At 48.7% G+C, this 24,591-nt stretch overlaps 1 protein-coding gene across 1 annotated transcript in view; it reads left to right on the top strand.

The window, feature by feature from the left end:
- Window positions 1-295: 295 nt before the first annotated feature.
- Window positions 296-24,591, top strand: part of LOC119456606 (acetylcholinesterase) — a 49,118-nt gene continuing 24,822 nt past the window's right edge. The window contains exons 1-6 of the mRNA XM_049668982.1: window positions 296-469; window positions 2,565-2,680; window positions 13,435-13,582; window positions 16,125-16,500; window positions 17,760-18,052; window positions 19,704-19,994. Coding sequence (XP_049524939.1) covers window positions 296-469; window positions 2,565-2,680; window positions 13,435-13,582; window positions 16,125-16,500; window positions 17,760-18,052; window positions 19,704-19,994 — 1,398 coding nt within the window. The remainder of the gene's footprint in view (window positions 470-2,564; window positions 2,681-13,434; window positions 13,583-16,124; window positions 16,501-17,759; window positions 18,053-19,703; window positions 19,995-24,591) is intronic.

Raw genomic sequence — 24,591 nt, 5'->3', positions numbered from 1 at the left:
ACGTGAAAAGTTTCTCACAGAATCTCGTCAAATCATTTATTAATAAAACGTTAGATAGTTAATCTTAACTGATCGTAACTTTACTAGAATAGATAATTTTGATAGTCGAAGTAGCAACGGTGTACTTAAACAACACTGCAACAGCCTTATCCCCCTACATAACATTCGTCTCTATAGTATACGTTGAAAAACTCGCTCTGTGTAATCTAGCACACCATCTGTAGCATTTGTTGCAAGCAATGTATTCTGACGGATGCCGCTTGCGTTTGGTTCTCCCAGGAGCTCAGACTCTGCCATGTCGCGCACGCCTACCACCAGCAAGACTCGGAAGCACTCGAGTAAAAGCCCAGACAAGGGTGCGCAAGAACAAGAAGCTCAAAAACCTCCAGAAGCAGCCGCTGATTCCAACGCGGCGCTGCCTTCCTCCTCCCCAGCCGTCCAAGATGAACCGAAGCCTCCTGCGGCTGAAGTGAGAACGGGATGCCCAGTTTTCTTTTCTTTCTTTGTTTTTTTTACAGCGCAAGCTGTTATGGGTTCATTCCAATAGCCGTTTTGGTTCGCAATGGTGTCCGCCGCCGCCACCGCCGTACGTGACTGTAACGCTATTGCCGGAAATGCGAAAAAAAGTACCCGGACCCTGCCGGGGTCGAACCCAGGCCCGCTGCGCGGAAGTCAGATGCTTAACCACTGAGGCACGCAAGCGCTTGCTATTAGGCAGCGGAAAAAGGCCCTATAAACGCGCCTTTGGCAGGCGCGCAGGCGCAGACAACCCGAGCCTCCACCAGTATGGTGGCGCCATCTAGTTAAGGCGCCTGCAAACGCAGCGTGCGCAGGCGCAGACGACGAGATGCGATTCAGACGAGGCGTGCGATCAACGTGATCCCCAGCCTCCGTCAGTATGGTGGCGCCATCTGGTTAAGGTGCCTGCAAACGCAGCGTGAGCAGGCGCAGACGACGAGATGCGATTCAGACGAGGCGCGCAAAGTGATCCCCAGCCTCCGCCAGTATGGTGGCGCCATCTAGTTAAGGTGCCTGCAAACACAGCGTGCGCAGATGACGAGATGCGATTTAGACGAGGCGCTCAATCAACGCGATCCCGATGTGAGATGTGCGCCACGTATTCTGGATACCTCTTCGGTACACGTTATGGCGTCTCCTCGCAAGGTACGAACCGCTGCTGAAGCGAATCGTAGAGCTACGTTCGCGGCTACAACCAGGCATCATCGGGCTCAGCAGACTGCTGTGCAGAGAGCATTACAAGGCGCAGCTCGCCGTCGCCGCCGGGCGGACAGTTCAGATCGTTCTCGTCAAAACGAGGCAAAGAGACTTCGCCGCGAAGACCCTGTTGTGCGTGGTACCGAAATTGGAGCTACTCTTAAGCCGCTCCACCAGCTTACGCTGTGACTGTGCTGTGTGTGCCGCGCAGGCCTGTGACTTTTTGTGGCGTGAATTACACTGGCCGAGGTTGAGCAGTTTCGCGTGGCTCCTGGAGAGCCGTGCTGCGCATGCGTGAGGAGCAGTGACGTCACACGGCGCACAGCTGGCGCGCCGGAGCCGCCGCCGCCGCGCGTGCCTCGCCGGTCTGCGCATTCCAAAGGAGTGACGTCATAGCCACGGCAGACGCACTGGCGCCGGTGCGTGCCCAGCTGTGCGCCTCCGTTGCACAGTAGCCAAGTATGACGCTGCGCCGGATGATAGCGCCTCTCATTTTCTGCCCAGTCGGCGAGACAGTGGGGTACATGCTAAAAGGGAATGTGTTCGCCGGCGCCCTATCGCAAACCGCGTCGCCGCGTTATTGCAGTCCGCGGGTGCGCTCGCACTCGTATACGCGAGCTATGCGCCGATACGAATTGTCCGCGAGTTCCCCGCTTTCTGCGGAATTCTATGGCAGTATGTTCGGCGGCGCCGCTCAGATAAGCGCCGTCAAGCACTTTTTTGTACCTGCGCACGACTGTTACAACGTGCAAAAAATTAGTGCGCTCTCGTGAACGTAGACGAGAGACGTCCGAAGTGACAGGCACATACTCGAGTGGAAAGGCCACTCGACGAATCCACTGTGCGACTCCATTTCGATCAGCATTGTGTCGCGTCAGTTGGAACTCATGGTGAGCTGGTGCGCCTGGAAAGGAGCAGGCCATTGCTACAGCTGGATGCGATAGCGACGATCTTTCCAAACGTCCCCAACTACATCTCCAAGCCAGTGCCTAAGAAAAGGAATCCGAAAGAAAGGTTGGGCCCACAGTTTGCGTCTCCACAGAAAAAATCGCGAATCGACGTGGCCTCAACCGACACATCGGATGAAGCACCCACGCTTGCCGCCAACTCTGGATTACCAAAATGTGATCGTGCCGTCCAATCAGTGGGCTATATATAAGCACGTTTTTTCTGAAACTTCTCTTTTTGTCGCATATAGCGTCTGCCTACCGGGGCCAATCATGAGCTTGCTTCACGCCCAAAAGCTTGTGCTGTTTCGTGGTGGGGACAGCATGATCGAACACCAAGTGTTTGCACGCGGTGTCGAGCTCTCACTTGATGAGCACTGCGATCCTGCATCCCTCCTACAGGCTGTTGACAGCATGAAGCTCTGCTCTGGTGCAGAGCGGTCGGTGGAGTTCCCTCTTGCGCGCAGCTCCAACATGACAAGCTGGAATGAAAGCCTCTACCACACGAAGTGCAAGGGGTTTGTAAGTCGCCCTGAGAAGTGCTGCATCGCCTACAAGTAGCTCAGAAGGCTACTGCTCAACCAGAGGTGTCGAGCTAGGCAGCTAAAGCGTAAGGAAAATTACGCCAGGAAGCTAAAGGCAAGGACCCAAGCTACGGTGCGCCGCCTCCAAAGCGAAAATCTTGGACGAGGCTCTCACGCAGCAAAAACAGGCAAATCACGCGATTGAAGAAAGTGCACTGAAGAATATCGACAAGCTCCCACCCAAACAGAAGGCAGCAATCATGCAGTATTTTGAAGCTGCAAAAATGATCAATAATTGCACCATATTTCGCTTATAACATCCCAGTTTCCAAGAAATCGTACAAACGTGAAAATATTGAGTGAGCCAAGGCAACTTTCTATGCAACATAATCATCGGTGCATGCCAATTAAGCGCAGTTACATATATTTAATTGAAATCAAATTGCATCTTTCTTTAACGAACAACTCAGACTAAATTCATCTTTGCAAGCAAGAACAGTTGTTTTCGTTCAAGCGTGCGTTTATAGACAGTAATTTGAGCGTAAAATAAGACCGCAGTGAAGCAATATTCGAGGCGTGTCTGTGCGGCCTCCGAGGTAAACATGCCAATATGGCCTAGATCTCGAAAGCAAATGACGTGTTATACGCGAATTTATAGGGCGCATACGTCGCTATAATGTTGCTGCGATCTTCGCGAACACGAGCGGCTGAGCAAGATGTGCTATTCGAGGTAAAGAAAAGGAAATTCGCATGGCGAATCGGGGAGCTTATCCGGCTAGTAGATCATCGGGCCTGGTCGGGCGACGTGAATGCTAGCGTGAGCGCCGCCTTGCGGCTGCATCTGAAACGCGCACGCTAGCGGCGGGGCCTTCGTCACACTTCCCTATTCTAGCCACTGTAGTGGGGGTATACATGTAGCGGTGCGTTTGCCAGTGTTGTATAGCCATGGAGGAGAGCGAAATTGCTGCTCAGCGGCGCAGAAGATTGGAGAATCTTAACTCATCGGATCCCGAAGTACTTACCTGGCAATTAGCGGTTGAGCGTAGGAAGAACAAACAGAAGAAGGCTAAACGTGCTGCGGAGACACCGGAGCAAAGGGAGGAACGTCTAGCAAAGCGGCGTCGCCAGGAGGCTTAGCGACGCCGTCGATGACGTCAAGGCTCGCCGATTGACTGACTATACGGTGAAACTTAGCGAAAGCGCCAGTGCGACTGGGACCTTCGAGACGGACTTCACGATTTTAAACGGACTTCATGCTACGTATATCCTGGCATAGCCGAGCTAAGCCACTGCTAATTTTTTTTTTCACAGTGCACACGATCTCATAGAATTACGCGTGCCCTTGGTGAAATTTTGCAGACGTAAATTTGACACCCGGTACTTCTGTCTTCTTTCTACATTCTACAACTTAATTGCAAATGAAGTGTTGGCAACTCGTCTTCCTCCAGTAACTATTGTTTGGCGTGTAACTCTTTTTCATACTTACAATTCTTTCTCACAAAGTACGTTCTCTTCTCTTCCTCGAAATAGTTAAACCATACCCTCCTGCTGCGCTTGCCGCCTCATGGTTCTGCTGCACCCTCCTCCTTCTCTTGTATCCTCGCGCTCTGTTCGCTATTGCCGTCTGTAATGTGCGCTCCGCGTTCGCTCTTTCATTCCTCGCTGTGCTCGTTCACTCGGTTACGAGGGGCGCCGAGGGACACGAATACGCTCGCCACACGAACGGGCACCTAATAGCTGCACTCTAAAAGCATTGCGGTCGTTGATTAAGTCAAAGGTGACGAGAGGTTACGACACATGGAGCTCTAGCGATTAAGTTAATTTTTGTCGCGACATCTATTACTTCGTTGTCATGACCAAGATGCGACATGCAAGGCGGGAAGTGATGATGGTGAATAGTTTAAGCTTAAGCTCATCATATCGCACCTTACACTTACCTGTTTCCGAGTGAGAGCACATTACGAACGAGAAAGTCGTAGAGATTCTGAAAGCATCATTTAAATCCTGATGTTTTCAGTGTTCGCTATTATAGTGTTTTAACAGGCGAGCAATTTAGCATATCCCATCTAAAAAAGTATTGATAATAACGATATGTGCAAGTAACTCTTCTCGGCGTGTTAAGCGGCTGAATGACGGCGCTATTCTTAGTGTCGGATCACTGAAACAAAAAGTGGCTCGGCGCTCATTATTTCCGATTATTCGTGATGACTATAACTTGTATTCTTTATTTATCGTATCCATCCAATAGAGAATGGCTTACGGAAGGATAGCAATGTTGCAGGCGCACTTGATTCTAAATAGATTTGTTTGGCATGGCATTGGCGTAGCGTGTTTGGCATACCGTGAGTAGTAGAACTATTTGATTAAGAAAATCGCAAGAATTTTGGGCGCCGATGTTTCTTATTGATAACTCAAAGCATGTTTACAATAAATGCATGGCAATCACGGGCACAATTCCTGTTCGCATTCTCTGGATACTTTGTACAGGGCAATTTCTAAAAAAACGCATGGTATCTGAGCAACATACATAATGCAATATATCCCTCTCGTTTCGCCAACTTTAAGTGGTTGTCCTTCGCAAACGGAATTAGATACGAGATTATATCTGGAAGTGAGTTACGGTTTAGAAGTCCATGACCTGGAAATATGAAGCACAAGTATTGAATGACATGATATAATACCAAATGGCGTAATTAAGCGCCAAAAAACAGTATGTTCGATGGCCGGTAGAGGGTAATGTTCGTAGAAAAGCTAGTAGCGATTCGACGCGATTAAGACGAAGCTTTTGCAGACACATTGATAACAACTAAGTGATCGCGGAGACTCTTAGGGGAAGCCGCTTGTGGCTCCAGATTACTCTAGGCTGCGAAAAGTCTGAATCCGTTTGATTTCTTTTGCTGCTTTAACGAGACGTCTTACGCCTCGCACCTTTTTAACATGCAGTGTTCTTCCCCAGCGCGAACTGGGCTTTCGGCGACAAAAGTTCGCGTCGCCCCGGCCTCCGACGGAAGAAAACACAACAGGTGAGTCAGCCAAGGGAAGTCCAATCAATGCCGGCCTGGAGTAGGCCCAGGTGCTATAGACGCGCGCTCCAGACCAGCCGTGGTCCAAAAATTGACAGTCACTTTAACATACGCCAAAAAGGATGACGGCGAAAGCCTGTGCGCTCAAGAGACATTAATCAAATCACTTGAAATTCTCATTCAAATGCGTTGTCACTTCTTATTACTTGCTTTATTTTTCCGACCAAAGATTCCGCGCTCGAGTGCCTTAACTGACGCTACCTTAATTAACTGTGCCTTAATTAACTTCCCCTTAACGCAAAGGTGGTGAGTTCGACTCGCACATAAGCTTGAGGGTTCGACTCCCACAGAAGGTCGTGGGTTCGAGTGCCTGAATTTACTCTATCTTAATTAACACGATGACGACGGTGACCCGCGCACCATCAGAATTCTTGCGTGAGCGTTGCTTGCTTACTAATGGAAGGCGATGACGACGGTGACCCCCACACCATCAGAATTGTTGTGTGAGCTTTTGTATGTAGGTAACACACGTAAGTGAATTACTACATCGAGTCGTCATCGTGTACGATTTCACTTCGACGACACGGTTTTCGCTTGAGGACGTTGACGGTCGACCGAACGATGAGACATATGAGGCGTTATATATTACGATTTCGCCTTAATAACGCGAGCGACCAGCACAAGTGTAAACGTCTGCTATTTCAGGATGACCCCACGCACCAAACCTTAAAAAAATTGGAGGACGCTTAAGCTTCGCCTTTAAGAGTGGAACCAGATAGCATTCAAAGATCCCTGGCTGCTTATCAGGCTGTTTCCTCGTATATTCAAATTACAATCTGACTATCCCATCTTTAGGTTGTGGTTAAGTCGTACTTTACGATTTTTCTGACGTATTTTACTTTGAAAAATTCAATTTTGTTCACTAACACCTTGCGCCGCGTGAAGGGCCTGTCCCGCCAACGACGCCGGCGAGCCCACGCCGACTCCGGATTTTCTGAGACACGGCGCCCTTAACGCTATCGCGTTAAAAATTATTCAAGTGTTACACGTTTGTAAAACGTAAAGGCGAAAGCCTGCCAGCTGTGGAAGAAGGCGACGAGCGCACGTTCGGCACGAGTGCGTCTCAATGACCACGTGACGTGTACAGTCAGGCACGCACTCGGCACACCTTTAGTAAGCCACAGCCGTGGAGCAGTTGTGGCTTCAGGGAAGTTCGTCTCGCACCGCGGAGGCCCGGGTTCGATTCCCACCCAGACCGAAATTTACAAAATTTTCTTTTCAAAGTCACTCATTTACCTTGTTTACAGGAACCTTCCTGAAAAATGTGATGTCAATCGACCATTTTTAGATGTGTTCTTACTCTTTACGGCGTCCGCCATTTTTCGTCACGGCGCATTTTAGCAAACATCACCCTTGATACGGCGGCTAGATGGGTAGGTGGGCCGACCGGCGCGTCTGGAACGTAGATCACCGCTTCTCCGCGTCATCACGCAAAATTGGCGCTGCGGTCAGTAGAACGGTTCCGCAGCGCGCGTTGTCTGCTACAGGTGGCAGGCGGCGAGCAAAAAAAAAAAATAATAAAATAAAATAAGAAATAAAGCCCGTATTGGAATAGTTGTATGTCGTCTGTTCGTGTCAGTTTCAAAGGTGAAGAGCTCCAGGTCTCTCGTACTGTTTGCAAGTTCCTAAACGATGTGGAATGTTCCAGGTCAGAAAAATGACCAACGAAATTAGCGGCGGCATTGCTCCACGAAAAAGACCACCAAGGACCTTGACTTACTGCTTCCCTCTGAACTGCAAATCGGGCTCTAAATTTGTGATAAAGAGTACTGCAATTTACGAATCAGGCAAGGTCTCCTGACAGCGGAAATGTTCTCGCCGGGCAGCTCAGTAGCTTGCTCAGTATCGGTGACGTTAATGAGCAAGCGATACACCGAAAAGCGTTCCTCGACCTAGGAAATTTGCAAGCCGCACATGAGGTGCTCAGCGCTTGCGACATCGAGCACCGCTGCGCTGCTACAGGGAAAAGAAAAGTGACTCTAGGCTTATATTTAATATAGCAGGCTATGTAGCAAAGAAGTTCCTCCAAAGAACCACGTGCTCCGATTGCTCAGGGACATTACTGAATTCAACAGAATGAGTAGGTCAGGGCTGTTGCTCTCTTCTGCACAGGAGTAGGGCAGGGCTGTTGCTCCCTTCTGGAGCACTAAAAAACCTGGTAGCATCGCTCGAAGACGCCTTCACTCTGTGCTTCAGTTTAAATGAGTGCATCCTTTCTGCAGCTGAATCCTCCGAATTTAAACGGCTGTGAGCGGCGCAAGAAAGAGCTCACAAACGATGTTGCGAAGTTATATTCAATTACACGCCTTTACTTTCTTGTCAAGGGCAAGAACATGGCGCGCGAAAACAACAGGAAGAAGAGGAAGCACCTGAAGCTGAGGCGTGTGCTGTGAATAATGTTATGATGTGGTGGACCAACGTTGCGACCTTGCTGGCGCTAGGCTATTTATGTTGGTGCGTCTGCTGACTGAAGTTACGAGAGCTTTTCTTGCTATTTTAACTACATTCATTAATATAGTGCAAGACGTATTGCTTTACTTTATTGCAACCAAACAGTGAACGATATGCACTTACCAACCCAATTCGTCTCGTAATAATTTAAATACCATAACTGAGGCAGCAATAAACACAATAGCTGGATTTATCGAAATTGAAACATTAGAACTCACTAAATATCGCCTAAACAGGTTTCCATATACCGTATTAAACCATTGCAGTATTGTTTTATGCATGGAAAAATGCATCCACGTCTTTAATTCAATGGGCTGGAGCGCCGCGTTTATACAATAAATGTGACCAATTGCCAAGCTAGAAAATTGACTTGAGCATATCGTGTTTTCTGACTAGATGACCATAACAAGTTCCCCATTCTGGCTTTGCCTACACTGCTCAAAACGACATTATATAACGCGTACTTTAAAGCTAGTGCAGAGGCAGCGATACTGTCAAACACGCTGCTCGTCTACACAGCGCAGCCGACGTTGCGCGCAGCTGAACCGTTACACTGTCCGCAGCGCCACTTCTGCGTCATGATGCGGAGAAGTGGTGAACTACACTCGGTCGGATCACCTACCCATCTAGCCACCGTACCGCCAACATAGACATAAGCCTTAATAATGTGTTCTCTAATAATGTGAAAAGAAAAGTGTACAATCATTGCATTCTACCGGTGCTAACATACGGGGCAGAAACTTGGAGGTTAACAAAGAAGCTCGAGAACAAGTTAAGGACCGCACAAAGAGCAATGGAACGAAAAATCCTACGAGTAACGTTAAGAGACAGGAAGAGAGCGGTGTGGATCAGAGAACAAACGGGGGTAGACGATATTCTAGTGGACATTAAGCGGAAGAAATGGAGCTGGGCAGGCCATGTAATGCGTAGGATGGATAACCGGTGGACCATTAGGGTTACAGAATGGATACCAAGAGAAGGGAAGCGCAGTCGAGGACGGCAGAAAGTCAGGTGGGATGATGAGGTTAGGAAATTCGCAGGCGCAAGTTGGAATACGCTAGCGCAAGACAGGGGTAATTGGAGATCGCAGGGAGAGGCCTTCGTCCTGCAGTGGACATAAATATAGGCTGATGATGATGAATGTGTTCTCTCTCTTTCCTTCAGTCTGCGCAGTGCAGTCTCGGGCGCCACCACTAGGGGGGTCATTTCTTTACGTCAGAGCCCAGTCACCCTCTGCAAAACAAACGTACCACTACAGGGAGCGGCTGCATCGGATCACAAAATAAACCCTAAGATGGCCACTATCCATACCATAAGTTAGGGCATGTAAGCTTTCTAATACGTGAATAAGTGTAGCTTGTGAATTTGGTTGCGTCATTTCGGTACCCTAGTCAGGGGCGGATCCAGGTTTTTTCTGAGGGGGGGGTCAGCTTCTGTCAATGATGATGATGATGATGATAGTAGCCTTTCTGATTTACCGAAATGCACCGTTTCTGCTCACGATAAACCCGCGTTTTATACGGCTAGAGCAACACCTCTAGCCCGCCGTGGTGGCTTAGTCAGCTCAGGTGTTGCGCTGCTGAGCACGAGATCACGGGATCGGATCCCGGCCGCGGCGGCCGCATTTCGATGGAGGCGAAATGCAAAAACGCCCGTGTGCTTCCGTTGTAGTGCACGTTAAAGAACACCAGGTTGTCAAACTTAATCCGGAGCCTTCCACTACGGCGTGCCTCATAATCAGAACTGGTTTTGGCACGTAAAACCCCAGTAAGAGGAAGAAGCCCTTTAGCGAAGCCAGGTATCGGTTTCTCCGAGCTTATAGGAAAAGGACGTTACCCAATACAGCCATGTGCTTGGCGGCTGTGCCTGATAATACAGGGTGTTCAAAACTAAGATTTATGGTTTTCTTAAAATTAGGCAATTAGGCACCCAGCAGGTGGGCACAAAGTGAGATGACAATTATCGCTGTGAGCAGCCGAATTAACTAAAGTTGAACAATTAATTTTTTCGACTGCAGTAAGTGGGTATGTTTGTATTGAAAACTTAGAGACAGTCGTGTTTCTACACAGTATCGGTCGGAATAATTATTCTAGCATGTTCGTGCTCCAAGATATCCGACTCCAAATTTCAATTGTCTTACTGCGCAGAGTTATCGACTCGACGCGCGAGCGGTTTATGCTTTGTGTTGCTGGGGAAGGGAGGCATTTTTAAGATTTTTTAGGGCACCATCAGGGTTTCCTGATGGGTGAAGTGTTGTCATGAGATTTGTGCATGACAACACCAAACTTGAAGCGGCAGTATGTATGAAATATTCGTTAGCATAGCTAAAAAGGTTTCTGCTGTTGATGGTGTAGTTGTTGCTTTTGATTTCAATAAAACTTACAATACTTGGAAATCAGCAGTCACTTTATTTGCGTAGCCCAGGCAATGACCATGCCTGGTCGTCTAGTCACCATTACGCACGCGCATTAACACTCCGGCTTCTCCGCTCGCGCCATTATCTCGGCATGGCAGCTGCCGCCAGCTTTACAGGCTGCGCGGTAGCGTGTTACGACAGCGGTTACGGGTTCTTCGATTTTTTTTATTTCGCCAGCCGTGAGGCGAAGGGGGCCAGTTATTATCTTTGCCAATGCCTCCGCCGCGTTGTCAGACTAAATGCCGCACTCAACAGCCGCGTCACATCATGGAAGAGCTTTGCGCCAATCCTCACTCTCTTGCATGCGTAATCATGCGAACGACAATTAAAATTTGGAGTTGGATATCTCGGAGCATAGACATGGTAGAGGAATTCTTTCAAGTGAAACTGTGTAGAAACACGACTGCCTCTAACTTTTGAATACAAACATACAAACTTACTGCAGTCAATGAATAGTTAATTATTCAATTTTAGGTAATTCGGCTGCTGACAGCGATAATTATCATCTCACTTTGTGTCCCCCTGGCCGCATAACTTATTTGCGCAGGTGCTCTTTACGTGCCTCCCAGTGCCTAATTTTAAGAAAACCATAAAGCTTAATTTTGAACACCCGGTATGTCTAGCCTGTATTGTTTCTTAAAATAAAATTTAGGATGATCTGTCGCAGGTTTGTTATGCATGCGTAAGCACGGGTCCGTCTTTGGAGTTCTGTTGGGACACCTTGATTTCCTTAAGAAGAATCTTTGTGTTCGGCTGAGACACCTTCGTTTGCTTTGGAGCTCCGACGCGGCAACCACTACGCTGGTTGTTTACGATATGCGGATCACCGCGTATGAAGAAGACTCACGACGCCACCTGCAAGAACGATGTGGCCTAGTAGCCGAGAGCGCGAGCCAGCGTCTTCATGTTTTGTTTCCCACGCGACGTCATCCTTTTACACAAGGCGCGCATCTGCTCCCGTTTCTCTAACCACGCGACGCCATCCTAGGCCCGCGTGCTGGCGTTGGCCGCTGACATCACGCTCCCCCACTTCGCAGCCGCTGCTCGAGGCTTCGCCCCGCTCCGCGAGAACGCCCACTCAGGTAAACGGATCCGGCGGCTTTGAGCCTCCTATGCTTAATGTACGACAATAAAACTGCGAAGTTACAATGAAAAACTTGTAGCGTACGAACGGTACTGTGCTCGTACTGGATATTGTCAACGTGTAGAGAGAGAGAGAGAGACAAAGCTTTATTTTGATGAGGCACGGAGAAGCGTCGATCTCCGTGGTGGGTGGAGCCTTCAGTCCAGGGCCCCAGTGGCGGTGGCAGCACTTTCAGCTCTGGCGATAAGCTTTCGCTGATCCTCCAGTGCCGAGCTGGTCAGCACCATCTCCCACTGCTCGTGCGTTGCGTTTCGATTTGGGGAGTTATTGGGGATATTTTGGCATGCCCATGTGGTGTGGTAGAGGGTAGCTCGCTCTGTACAAAAAGGACAAAGGGGCTGATAAAGGGTGGGGTACATCGCGTGAAGGAGCGTGAGGTGAGGATAGGTGTTGGTCTGGAGTTGCCTCCAGGTCGTGGCTTCAGTTCTGGTGAGGGATGGGTGGGGTGGCGGCATCGTTCTTCTCGAAAGGCGGTAGTGCTGCAGTATATCGTAGTAAGTTTGTAGTGTGTCTGGACTTGGGTCTTCTGGTGTCTCTTGCAGTGCCCGGTTGCAGTGACCTCGGGCTATCGTGTGTGCACGATGGTTTCCGCTGACGCCTTCATGTCCCGGTGTCCAAATTATCGTGGTGCGGGTACTGTGATCACAAAGCCCGCCGAGGTGGCCCAGTCAGCTAAGGTGTTGTGCTGCTGAGCACGAAATCGCGGGATTGAATCCCGGCCACGGCGGCCGCATTTCGATGGAGGCGAAATGCAAAAACGCCCGTGTGCTTGCGTTGTAGTGCACGGTAAAGAACCCCAGGTGGTCAAAATTAATCCGGAGCCCTCCACTACGGCGTGCCTCATAATCAGAACTTGTTTTGGCAGGTAAAACCACAGAAAGAAGAAGAACTGGGATCACACTGAGTGCTACAGTAAAAAAAAAGTTGCCTATGCGTAGTTCTTAGTTTAGCTGTTAGTTGGTATTATTTATATATGAACACTTCAGCGAGAGATCTCTTTCACTAAGCTGGTTGGTCGCGGAACCGATGACAGCCAATGAGGCAACCGATGACACCTCAATGGGGAACAGAGTTGATCAGGCGCGAAGGAGCTCGCGCGGACATCTGCGTGCTTGGCAAAAGGGACGTCCCCTCGTTCATTCGACGCCACCGATGGGACGAGTAAGGCACGGCCGGCGCCAGGAGGTCGAAGGTGTTCATGAGAAAAAATAACTACGGCAACTTCGCCACACCACACCCCTACGGAATACAACTAAGCTTGTGAGCGAGCTAGCTTTACTTCTACATGGCTGATACCACTGGTACTCGCGAAAAATAATTTTGAAGAATGCTGGTGGCCATATTTTTTTTGCGACAGGGCCATCCCCCATGTCAGCGAGGGGGCGATGCAGAAATCTGAGGGGGGGGGGGGGGGTCAGGACATCCGGACATCCCCCCTGGATCCGCGCCTGACCCTAGTGCTCGTACACCGTCTGCTTCACGGACACGACGTTTCGCGTACCCTAGTGCGGCTGCATCCCTAATACAGCCTACCAGATTCTGTTATTGATAGGTCGACTGCCTTGTTCCTAGCGCAAATGTGGGTGCTTGGTGCTTGGGGCCACAATAAATTGTCTGACGCTCACCGTGCCAATATTGTTCAATTCTGGTGCAGGGCATTCCTGGCGACTGTGGTGACCAGCACAGTGATTCTGATGGGTTCCGCGCTGGTGTTGGTGGGCATCGTGCTCGGAACGACGTTGCCGGACGTCCAACGCAGTTGCCCGCCGCCCGACAAGCCTCTCGCTGAGGGCACCGTTCTGGTGCGTTAAACTAGCCTTCAACGATGAAGCCTTCATCTAATCAAGTATTCAGCGTGTATACGCATATGCCACCCGACAAATGACCTTCTTTTTGACTGACAACAATGACAGTGTCCAAATCAAGGGACCACACGAAATGAAATGAAGGAACCGCCATGTCTTTTGTTCAACGTTGCAGACGCTCTTGCTATTGAGACAGCAATTAAAGCGACTATCCAGGTAAACTATACTCTAGGCGCATTCGCTCTGTCGTAGTTATGCAATCGGCGGTGCATATGCTGTCCGCTCGCGGAACGTTAGCAGGCTTACAGCGCCGCGCAGTGTATTTTTGCTGCGAAAACGACGAAGCCATGTGTGCGCACCGTCACGCTCTGCTCAATAAGCCGGCCGAAGCCAGCGCAGGGATCTGGCTTCCGCTGCTGGCATCAGCGTTGTGAGCACACCTCTCTAACCACACTAGCATTTCTCGTGAGCTGCCCTGTGTACGCACTGCTCTGAGCGGAACGGGCCGTAAACGTCAATCTCACGTTATTTAATGGACAGGTTCGCTCCACTCGGCGCACATTTCACGCGCACCGGTGGCAGCATAAGCTGCATTGATTTCGCTTAGTACCCCAAATACACCAGTGACGTGTATAGGCCGTGGCCTAGTGGTCATGTTTGATCACTAGGCGCTGTCATGTTTGATCACGTGGTGACGCGTCCATTGCTTGGCTCAGCTGCCTCCGTTGCCTCCATGTTAACAATGTATGTACATACATGACGCCCGGTGCGGCTCAGGGAACCTCTGTTTCGGGAGATATCGTAGACGATGACTGGGTGGACAACACGAAGCCTTGGCTACAGCTTCAGATGACATGTTGTAAAAGCGCTTTCGGGGCTCATTAATTAAGATTTTTCTAAACGGCGCGAGCAGCGTATATGATTATTGTTCCAAGAGTGAGGCTAAAAAATTATTCCAAGCTATCCAAACGTTCCGCTTATAAATTGAACCAGAATCCATGTGTTTTGCTCTTAGTTCTTTATTTGGCAAATATTTTGAAGCAGCGGCTTGTCACGTTTCTGACTCAATGAAGTTCGTCGGTGATCACTATCTGATTATTGTCTGCCTAATCACTCGCCGTGAGCTCAGTTGCAATAGTTTTTTTTTTGTTTTTTTTTTTTGCTGCACACAAGGCTTGGAACATCGCTGTTCTGTCCTTTGTAATAGCTTGTACCAAAGATGTATTATTGCTTGTAACTGGCTCATTCCTGTGGACCGTCACGAAACATTCAGCTTCGACCATTCGTGTGCTGTCGGTGTAGTCGCTGTCACCCATGCCTTGGCGCATTGATTCAAGTGTGCGCCCACTCACATATTCTTGAATGTGTGTGGTTTAGCGGCGCAAGGGCCAGGTATGGCCAAAGAGCGCTAACATATTCTTAATACGTTGGCGATAGAGTGTCCGTAAGTTTGCGTGTGAGTTGAGGTAGCTGTGTGTAGATAACGTGCGCGAAACCCACTATGCCAGGAAACGGTGCTACTCCCTTTGTCATTGTTTAACGAACGGTGCGCACTCTTGCCGACGTTCCAGGGTTGAAGTCTTTGGAGCTTAGCGATGCACCGATGGCGTATGAGTGAGTTTTTTTTTTTTACCCGCAAGGAAAGTCATGCATTGATAAGGGCTGCCAACACAGGCTGTCCGTATGTATCAATGGTCTTTGACCTTGGTCACACGTAATAATTTAATTTGTTAATATGCCACTCACTATTTTTGCAGCCAACTACGGCACACGTGTTCAATCCACCGCTCCAGATTTTGCAGCATGAATGGAGCACAGTACGTGAGCGAAACCCCAGCTGCATTTCCAACAGCTGATCGCACAGAAATAGGGCAGAAGCGGCAGTGGTTTCGTATTCGTGCGCTTTCGTTGAGGCAACGTGCGTCTCGCCGCCGAAAGTTCCATCTCGTTTCTCTAGAACAAACTCAGGCCTTCGCTGAGGCAGCCCCCTGTTCGCCCACGGATGGCACACGAATAAGGAAGTAATTACATTTTCTTGAACGTATTAGCATGTGATCCTGCCTAATTGCGCGCAGTGGTGCTGTTCCGGTGTGTCGACACATGGTCCATAATTTGTCGTCGGTAATAATTGCATAATGTTTTCCCACATTTTTTTTTCGTAAGTACGCTTCCTTGCTCTTTTTACTCTTTTGGTGTAAAAATAGCTCCGTCCCTGTTTACCCCATCAGCCTGCGTTGCAATAAAGTTAGTTGAAAGTTAGCGCTTCTGTCTGCCACGCGTCTATCTCTTGTCTTGCATACCTGTTTGAGCTAAGCCCAACTATGAAATCGTACCAGCTAGCCAATTTGCATCGCATGTTTTGGATGGAAGCTCCAAGGCAGTGTGGCGACTGTGGTAGAGCTGCCTTTGTGATAACAAGCTAGACATTTCGTGTCAGTGCGCATAAACATTTTTCTCCAAGCCGCGTCTCAAGTTTATGCAAGCGCTCAAATGAAGGCGCCCTAGTCACATCCATGTGACGGTACCGTCTTGCCTGCAGCTGGCTACGAAGGGAGGCCGTCTAGTCGGCCGCACGGTTACCGTGGATGGCGTGGCCCTAACGCGCTTCCTGGGCGTCCCGTTCGCCCAGAGCACGGCAGGCATTCGCCGGTTCTTGGTGCCGCTGCCTATGGCTCCCCCTCAAAATCCGTGCGAGGTGCGGGAATACCTCGAGCCGGGGCCGCCGTGCGCCCAGTGGAGCAACGGCAGCGTGCTCGGCTCCGAAGACTGCCTGCACGCGAACGTCTGGACGCCGGCCACCGCAATCGGAGACAATGGCAATGGCGGAGGCCGGGCGCTCGTGGTGGCTGTCTCCGGAAGCTGGTTCGAGGCAGGCTCCAACGACGACCCCGACTGGCCACAACTGGCTGCCAAGGGTGAGCGTTTCGCGACGGTATCGTTGCGCACTGTGTGTAATGCATTATCACCATGCGTTTCACGTCTCCACTCCGTAAATAAGTGGCACACTCAGGGTAAAAACACTTCTCTGACGTCATGGGGCGGTTTCCTTCCACGCTCCCGAACAGTTTCGTGTTACACGAAGCCTTTACGGAAGCAGGAAGATTGTAGGAAGGCTGTAAAACAAATGAGCACTACTATTGTGCACTATATACGCTATAACATTAGTAAGGAAGCCAACATTTTGATACTTTCCCTATATTGTTTACCGAAGCAAGGCTTTAAGGAAGTGCTTTGTATATGACGGGTATTCGTGCCGTCACCAACCAGCTCTGAGTGTTTGCTTCGATGCGGTTGAATCCAAAAGCTTATTCGCGATTTATTCCTGAGCTTGTAAGGTAGTGTCCCGTTGTGGTGACGGGGTTGAGCAAGGGACTGCCATTACTGTGAGCCTCAAGTGTATTATTGCGATAGCATTTGTATGGACACTCCTGGCGCATTTCTGCCGTCGGCATCACCGTGATGATGTTTCGTATCTAGTCCAAGGGCGATAACATCGCGGGTGAGCCGCAAGGGCGATAACGTGTGAGGGTGAGCCGACGACTGCGGCTCAATCGCGCGCGTGCAAGGAAAGAAAGCGTGGAGGAAGCGCGCCGTCTTCCGTCGCGCGCAGAGCAACGGAGGGATTGGGGGGGGGGGGGGGCGTTTTACTCTGGCGGCTGCTGCGATGATGATGATGATGATTTATTGGCATCCCCTTTTAAACGGGGCGGCGACAAATAGTCACCTAGCCTGCTTGATTTAATCACGCATACTATACATGTGCTTTATCTAGCATTTTTGTATACCTATTATTTTTCTTTTTCAAAAATTTTTAAGAGATCAGGTCGTATCCATCTTTTCCCTTACGCAGCCGCGCGGGCCCCGTGTTGAAAGCGACCTGCGATGGGAGACGAGTGCCTGTGTGATGTTTGATGAAGGGGCCGCAACCTAGTGATTGTATTATGCCCGATCATCATGCTATAGGCATTGATTTCTATACCGCGCACTTCAACGAAAGCAGGCGTGTACACCACACGCTGTCGCAAGCACAGGGACGTGCCCATGTCGACTTATGACTCTCAAGAACGCGAAAACAGAACAACAATTCTCCTGTCCTTGCGCTGTTCTTCCGTCTCTGCGTTGTTTAGACACCATGGTAATCCATAATAAACCCGATGGGGAACACTGCGTGCAGGAAACGTGGTCGTGGTGGCACCAAACCATCGGCAAGGCGTGTTGGGCTTTTTGCACCCGTCTCCGGTGACCGGCGTTGTTCAAGACCCGGCCGTCGACGACGTCGTGTTCGCCGTGCAGTGGGCGATCGACAACGCCAAGTTCTTCGGCGCCGACCCAAAGCAACTGGTGCTGGTAGGCCGTGGGTCCGGTGCCTACCTACTGTCGATGGCTTCCAGCAGCATGCCCAACGGCACGGCGCTCCGGGCATTCTACCATGGCATTGTCTATGGATCACTGCTCCCACTCGATCCGGTGGGCGCTACATTTCCGTAGCGTTGGCGTACTTGACAACGATGTAGTACAACCTTTGTTGTGAAAATCTTTGAAAAAGGTTATGTAGCTATACAACACATCGTGTGACGTTCAGATTCAGATCCCCAACTGACGGCATCATTGATGGTACTTCAGTAAATTAATGAATGAATGAGCTTTTGACCTGGCGTTCGCGCAATATATCCAACATTTACCTCAAGATTGACAAAAAAAAAATCTTGGAAACGTAAACAATCTAAGGAATGATCAGAATAGCAGCTATTTAGACTGACAGCAAACCATATGCTTAATGGAGCACTGCAATGTCGCACTAAACCCACGGTCCTTTCACCCGTGTGTGGTACTTTAGGCGCTGCACTTACCTTGCTGTAAATGTCATTTTGGTACCTTCAAGACTTTCCTCTCGGCTTTCAAACGTGCCCAGTCAGTGGCGCGCTTTCGCAACCATCGCACCCGATGATAATTCAGTCGGCGAGGTTTGCTCTCACCGTTTTCAGCTTTCCTTAGCGGTTACGATCTGCATTGATGAACCGCGATGCATTGGCCTAGCGCGTCTTGACGCATTCCGCGATGTCACATCAATACACATGTCGCGCACTCCACCGTGAGAGTTGCCCTACGAGTATGAACGAGCCGCTCAAGTCCGAACTGTGCACTTCGCCTTGCGTAAGCTTCGAGACGACGTAAGCACCGATCATCGCGGCCGGACGACGACGTCACATGAGGCGTTCAAGCGTAAGAAACACGTCTGATTGTTTAAGCTCACGCATGTGCATTCCTCGTTGTTACACGATAAAGTTGATCTATCCGACACATTAACTGCGAAGCAATAGCCGATTTGCTACTTGCCATCCTTATTCCGGCGTGGTAATAATTGATCTTTACCTTTCAGAAAGTCAAAATGAAACTGTCCCCTTGTGTCTTTTATCCTAAGACGTGAGACGGTCCATAGGCTGCCGCGATGCCGTGTTGAACTGCGATCGTACAACCTGCTGATATTTTTCAGAAATAGTAGGAGCTTTCGGCTTGGCTGTTGCTTAAAACACCAACGCGCCGCATACCTGGGGCGACATTGGGCTTGTCGTTATTTCGTGGCCTCACAGATGCGAGACAGAGCTGGAAGACGAAACAGGTCGGCAGAGGCGCAGCTTGAGCGCTATCCAAAAAAACCAGGTGGCTTTGTTGGAACGAGACGATGTATCACGTAAGCAGCATATGTACAACTCTCATCATCACCATATGATAAAAAAAGGAACAGAGAAAAACCTTGCCTCGCACTTGTGAAGTACATCTACCAGCTTGTCCACGCCACCTGGGCTTACCTGTAGCACAAACGACGTCAATTAAAACGCAAAGTACGGCGCAGGCTTGTAAACTCAGTTTTCAAGTATAATATAGTGGAAGTTTAAAAGGAGAGTTTTAAAATGCTTCTGTTTATTAGCCTTAACAACGAAATCTGGTAGTTGACTGAAAATACGGGCCACACGAAGAAGTCACGGACACGTCCGCCATGACTGTCTGTGAAGAAATGCTAAATAACAATAGCTTTGACGGGGACGCGTCGCATGATCCCCAACTTTGAGTGACGGTTCAGAGCAACATCGCGTTCCGCGCACATGTATGCACGCAGAAGGACAAGAACGAGCCATACCGCAGCCTGGCATGGGCGCTTCGTTGCAACGACACCGCGGACAAAGCCGCGAACGTATCGGCGTGGGTGCCCTGCTTTCGCGCCGCGTCCGTCGACGACCTGGTGCGGGCTGCGCGAGGCTTTTCTGATTTCCCGCTGCGATTCGCCCCACGCGTCGACATTACATTGCTGCTGATGAATCCTGCTGCCCGGACGAGCATGGTGATCGCTGGATTGGACATGGCCGACTTGCGGGACTTCTTTACGCAGCGGATCTTACCGCTTGCGCAGGTACTGCATACCTTGGGTTTGTTAAGTGTAAGGGCGTGCTTGTCAATTCAAGCGTCACTGGTGTCGACACCTGCACCTAGAGAGCTACGGAAGCCGGCAGTTAACAACGAGCCATGGGCCGCATTCACAAAGCTTTTCTTTCGTAAGTGCTCTTTGAAAGTTGGTCAGCCGCCATCGTTAATAATATATCCAACAAAAAAATTGGCGGAAATCCTCTCTTGCGAACGATTCTGGCGTAAGAGCATTTTGTGAATACGGGCCCATAACTTTGCGCTTTAGAGAAAGAAAAAAAACATATCCGTAATCTGAGCAAACCTTTTGGAAAACACGTGCCATGGCTAGCGAGAATTGGATATTGAAGATCTGCTCTGAATCCTGACAAACCGTCGCTGGTCTTGTGTCAATATTAAAATATGCTCACGACTCGAATATTGTGGAGAAATACCGGGTCCAAACCCCAGACAGCTCTTTCGGTCAACACTTGTGCCGGTCTTGTGCCATTTATTTCTTGTGATAAGAAGGGATCCATCGCGGATGGATTAATGACAACAGTTCTCACAAGATTTGACAAGAACTTTCGCTGATTTCTCCTAAATTTTACACTTATCTGCGACACTAATTGAACACGTGGTAACCGTTTCCACAGACGCAGCCTGAAAGTTTGCTTCCTTGCAAAACGAGTGTTTATGAGGAGAAGCGCACTTATAAACACATGCGATCAGCGGGTGTATTAAGTTGACCTTGCCATTGTGACTGGGAACGTTATCAAGCCACAGGAAGCGTCAAAAGAGACGCGCACCAGCATGAATCGAATCTGCTTTAGCTCTACCAAATGCATGATGAGGACATTTGTTAACCTGCATGCGCTAATGATAGTACGGACATCCTAATACTATGCCATACATCGTGTGATAGGTTGATGAGTGGTTCCAGCGCCACGATGATTATCATTTGCGTTTAATGGAATTGTCACAGCGAACATTAGTAAGCTTTTAACACACGTAAGATTATTAGCATGATGACAAGTAGAAGTAGTAGACTATGCCAGAAATTAGCAATCAATAATGTAATGCAGGCTTAAAGATTTTGCGCAATGAAAGGGAACTTAGATGCAACTATTGGCCACGAGATCGAAGCATATATGACAGCCCTGTCGCCGCGTTAGTGTGGACAGGTGGGCGGCGGCACGTGTTGAAATGTAAGCGTTGGCGCTTCGTTGTGAGCGCTTTGAGCCGATTGTCTGTTAATGAAGTGCGCTGACTGTAGTGAACTGATAGCGTATTGCGTGACCTTCAATGCCACATTTCTGCATGAAACACGCAGACCGTTCCTATTACACCTGATAGAAGCGGAAACCGCTATTGAGTGGTAGGCGGCCACTGAGCCACACTGTTTGTGTTCCGGCGCTTCCTTGTCGAGTTTAGTGCGCGTTCGGTTTCTATTTTGCCTACTCTTTTATGATTTAAGTTGCTCTGCTTAAATGATGCCACATTTTCTGCCAATTTTGCACTAGTTCTAAAAACGCCTGTATTCCTGCACAACAAACTAAAGCAGCAGTTATATAGACTCTGCGTTGGTGCTCAAATTTATTACATATACGCGTTTTCTTCTTTTTTTTTCAATTATAAGTGAAACGCAAAACAGTTATTAAGTTCGGTTAAACAAGCTACGTTGCCATGTATGCATGAAGCTCTCTTTAGACGCTTATGTGCACGATATTATTGTGAAATTTTTTCAGTTATATTGAGGGCCAATATTGTTATATTGCTTTCTTTATTTAGGTTATATCGAGGCTATAAATGCCGCCATTTGTCTTCAAATATAATAACTACCGGCAACCAGTGTTATTACGTCCTGCGTCTAGTGACTGATGTACCCCATTATCCTCATGTTGTACTCTATTTCTGGCTTTACTTTTGTATCATAGAAGAAAAGTACAACTGTGCCCCAATCGCTTGCAAGGCAGAATGATTTATTGGTACTGGGATCAAAACAATATAATAAAACGATACCTCAGGCGCAGCTAATAAGCGTCATCGCGTAACCAATAACCGATAGTCATGTAATTATACTCCTGCGATCAAAGGTAGTTCTTTGATATTGTCACGTAGTAGTGATGGAGAAAGCAGTCGTAAAAACTGTGAATTACGAAAATGATTCTTTATTGGGCCAACCTGTGCCCACAAAAGCAAGTTACACTCGAAAAACGACGATACCGGCGAACACAGTCGGTGATCGTCGAAATCTGATCAGTTGGTCAAGCGCGTCGGCTATGATACATGAGCCATCGAAGGTTCCGGAGTAATCGCTGGTGCCGGGGTGTTTTCCAGAAAGTACTGCACAATTCGCGTCCTGCATACATGCAATCAAATTACACAAGGTTCGGTGACAAGGGACAGAAGAACCATCGATAACATTCAACAAACTTCCGATACATGCAGGCGCCTCCTGCGCTGAGCGATAACATTTGTTAGGCGGTGATACGCGGTCACCCGAGAAATATAAGCAAGTACACGTGTGAATACTCCCCCCTAAAAATGCATCGTCCCGATGCTACAAACACGAAAACGAAAACAAAAGCACGAGTAATAAAGAAAAAAAAATAACAAAGAAAGAAAGTCCCTAAGTCCGTCAGCGGGCGTAGAAAAGCGTAAGACGCATCACGTGGATGACTTCAGGTCGTGCGCGGCGCCACTGTGATTGCGAAATGCCGTCTGGCACGACCTCATAGTCCAGTGCACCAATACGTCGGATGATCTTGTAGGGTCCGAAATAGCGTCGTAATTAGTTTCTCGCAGAGTCCTCGACGGCCTATTAGCGGCGAGAAGTTGGACTGGAGCCCTTTCCCGAGTGACGTCACGGCCAGGATGCTGCTCGCTCCAGCTCGCTGGCCGGCCGCGCACGCTCGTTCGCTTCGTGAATGCTCGATGTATGGGGTGCGCCAGCCGTACTTCCCGAAGGATGCTTTAGCTGCTTTCTGCTGTCACGCCTAAAGTGCAGTCCCTTTTTCGAAATGTTTCTTTACATCGTCGAAAATGGCAGTATTTACGACTCAGATAATACCACGGAGCAACTGCTATTTAGAGGGTATGCACACTGTAGACGCACATGTAAACCCGTTGTGCCTAGCTGACCATGCGACGAGCTATCTGCATTATCCATTGTGCAGTCACTGTCCGCCAGGAGGCGATCCGCTCAATCTGATGACCAAGTGGTTGTAAATTTTGCCCTTTCTCTTCACAATTCCCTTTGTTGATTGTCTGTAGGAAAAAGAAACATTTAAACCAGTTGCAGTACCAAAAAATAAAAAAAAATGCTGTTAGGTCGTCTCTCGTTATGGTGGCGTATCTGAATGAAGGATAATGCGTTTTTTACCTACAGTTCTCTTTTAGAATATTCTTCAACCAAATGATTCAATTGTTTTTTTTTTCGACGGGACCTGGGCTTTCATTGGGACAGTTGTAGTCAGCCGATAACTAAGAGCTGCTGCCTACTATTTACGATGAGTATACCTAGCACCAGGTAGTGCAGTTTGCAATAGCGGTTTACATTGACTGTGGTGCGCGTGCTATTGAGTTCATGAGACAAACGGGGCGTAACTCAGGCACGTAAGAGTTAGCCTACACCTGCTTGGTAGCGTGATGATTAATCTGAAAGTTTTGCAGAGTAAAAGTATTTTCAGTAATGTCGGAAACAGTCTGTAAGCTTCCAATAATGAACCAAAGACAGTCTGATGCAAGTTTAATGTTATGATATGCGTCAAAAAGTGAGTGGCAGGGTGCATAAGGTTTCTAAATTCTGATGGTTAGCGTGTAATTATTTTACATACGGTTGGTATATCAACGTTCCAAAGCGACGCCGTGGTAATAAGACACAGCGCAGGCGGTTCGAATTTATTATAACCAGGAGGTAATCACTAAGCAGCCTCTGAATCTGAAAATTTCCGAAACTTTGTGCTTCCCGTCCACACTTTGTTCGTTCTGTTAGTTGGTACTACCGAAAAGCGGAAGTTTTGGCTGGCGCCATTGGACTCGTTTGTCATAGAGATTATAACCATGCCACCCCCCGCTCACCTTACCAATACATATAGATATGGAGTATGAGTAAAACCGTGGCATTGGCAACTCATAGAGTGTGATACTTCGTTTGTGGAGGTCACAAAAGATGCTCCAGAGGCACATATACGGATGCATTTTCTAGAAATCCAGTTCAGGTACTCGTCCTGCACTCAGTTTTACACCGACGCTTCCAAGTCACATGCAGGGGTATCTTATGCAGTAGTCGGCCCATCATTCTCCGAGTCCGATGTACTGCACCCGGAAACAAGCATTTTTACGGCTGAGGCCTATGCACTTTTATCGGCTGTGAAGAGTATAGGCAAATCGAAACTCAAGAGATCAATAATATTTACAGACTCCCTAAGCGTCGTAAAAGCCATCATGACTCTACATAGACACACAAACCCTGTACTTATTGAACTGTATTCTGCTCTGTGCAAGGCATACATGTCTAACCAGCATATTATTATATGCTGGGTGCCTGGCCATAGAGGCATCGAGGGGAATGTTCTGGCTGATCAAATGGCCACATCAACTAC

Source organism: Dermacentor silvarum, chromosome 6 (assembly GCF_013339745.2).
Source record: "Dermacentor silvarum isolate Dsil-2018 chromosome 6, BIME_Dsil_1.4, whole genome shotgun sequence".
Taxonomy (NCBI): domain Eukaryota; kingdom Metazoa; phylum Arthropoda; class Arachnida; order Ixodida; family Ixodidae; genus Dermacentor; species Dermacentor silvarum.
Note: the sequence above shows the minus strand (reverse complement) of the source record. Positions and strands in the feature narration are given on the sequence as shown.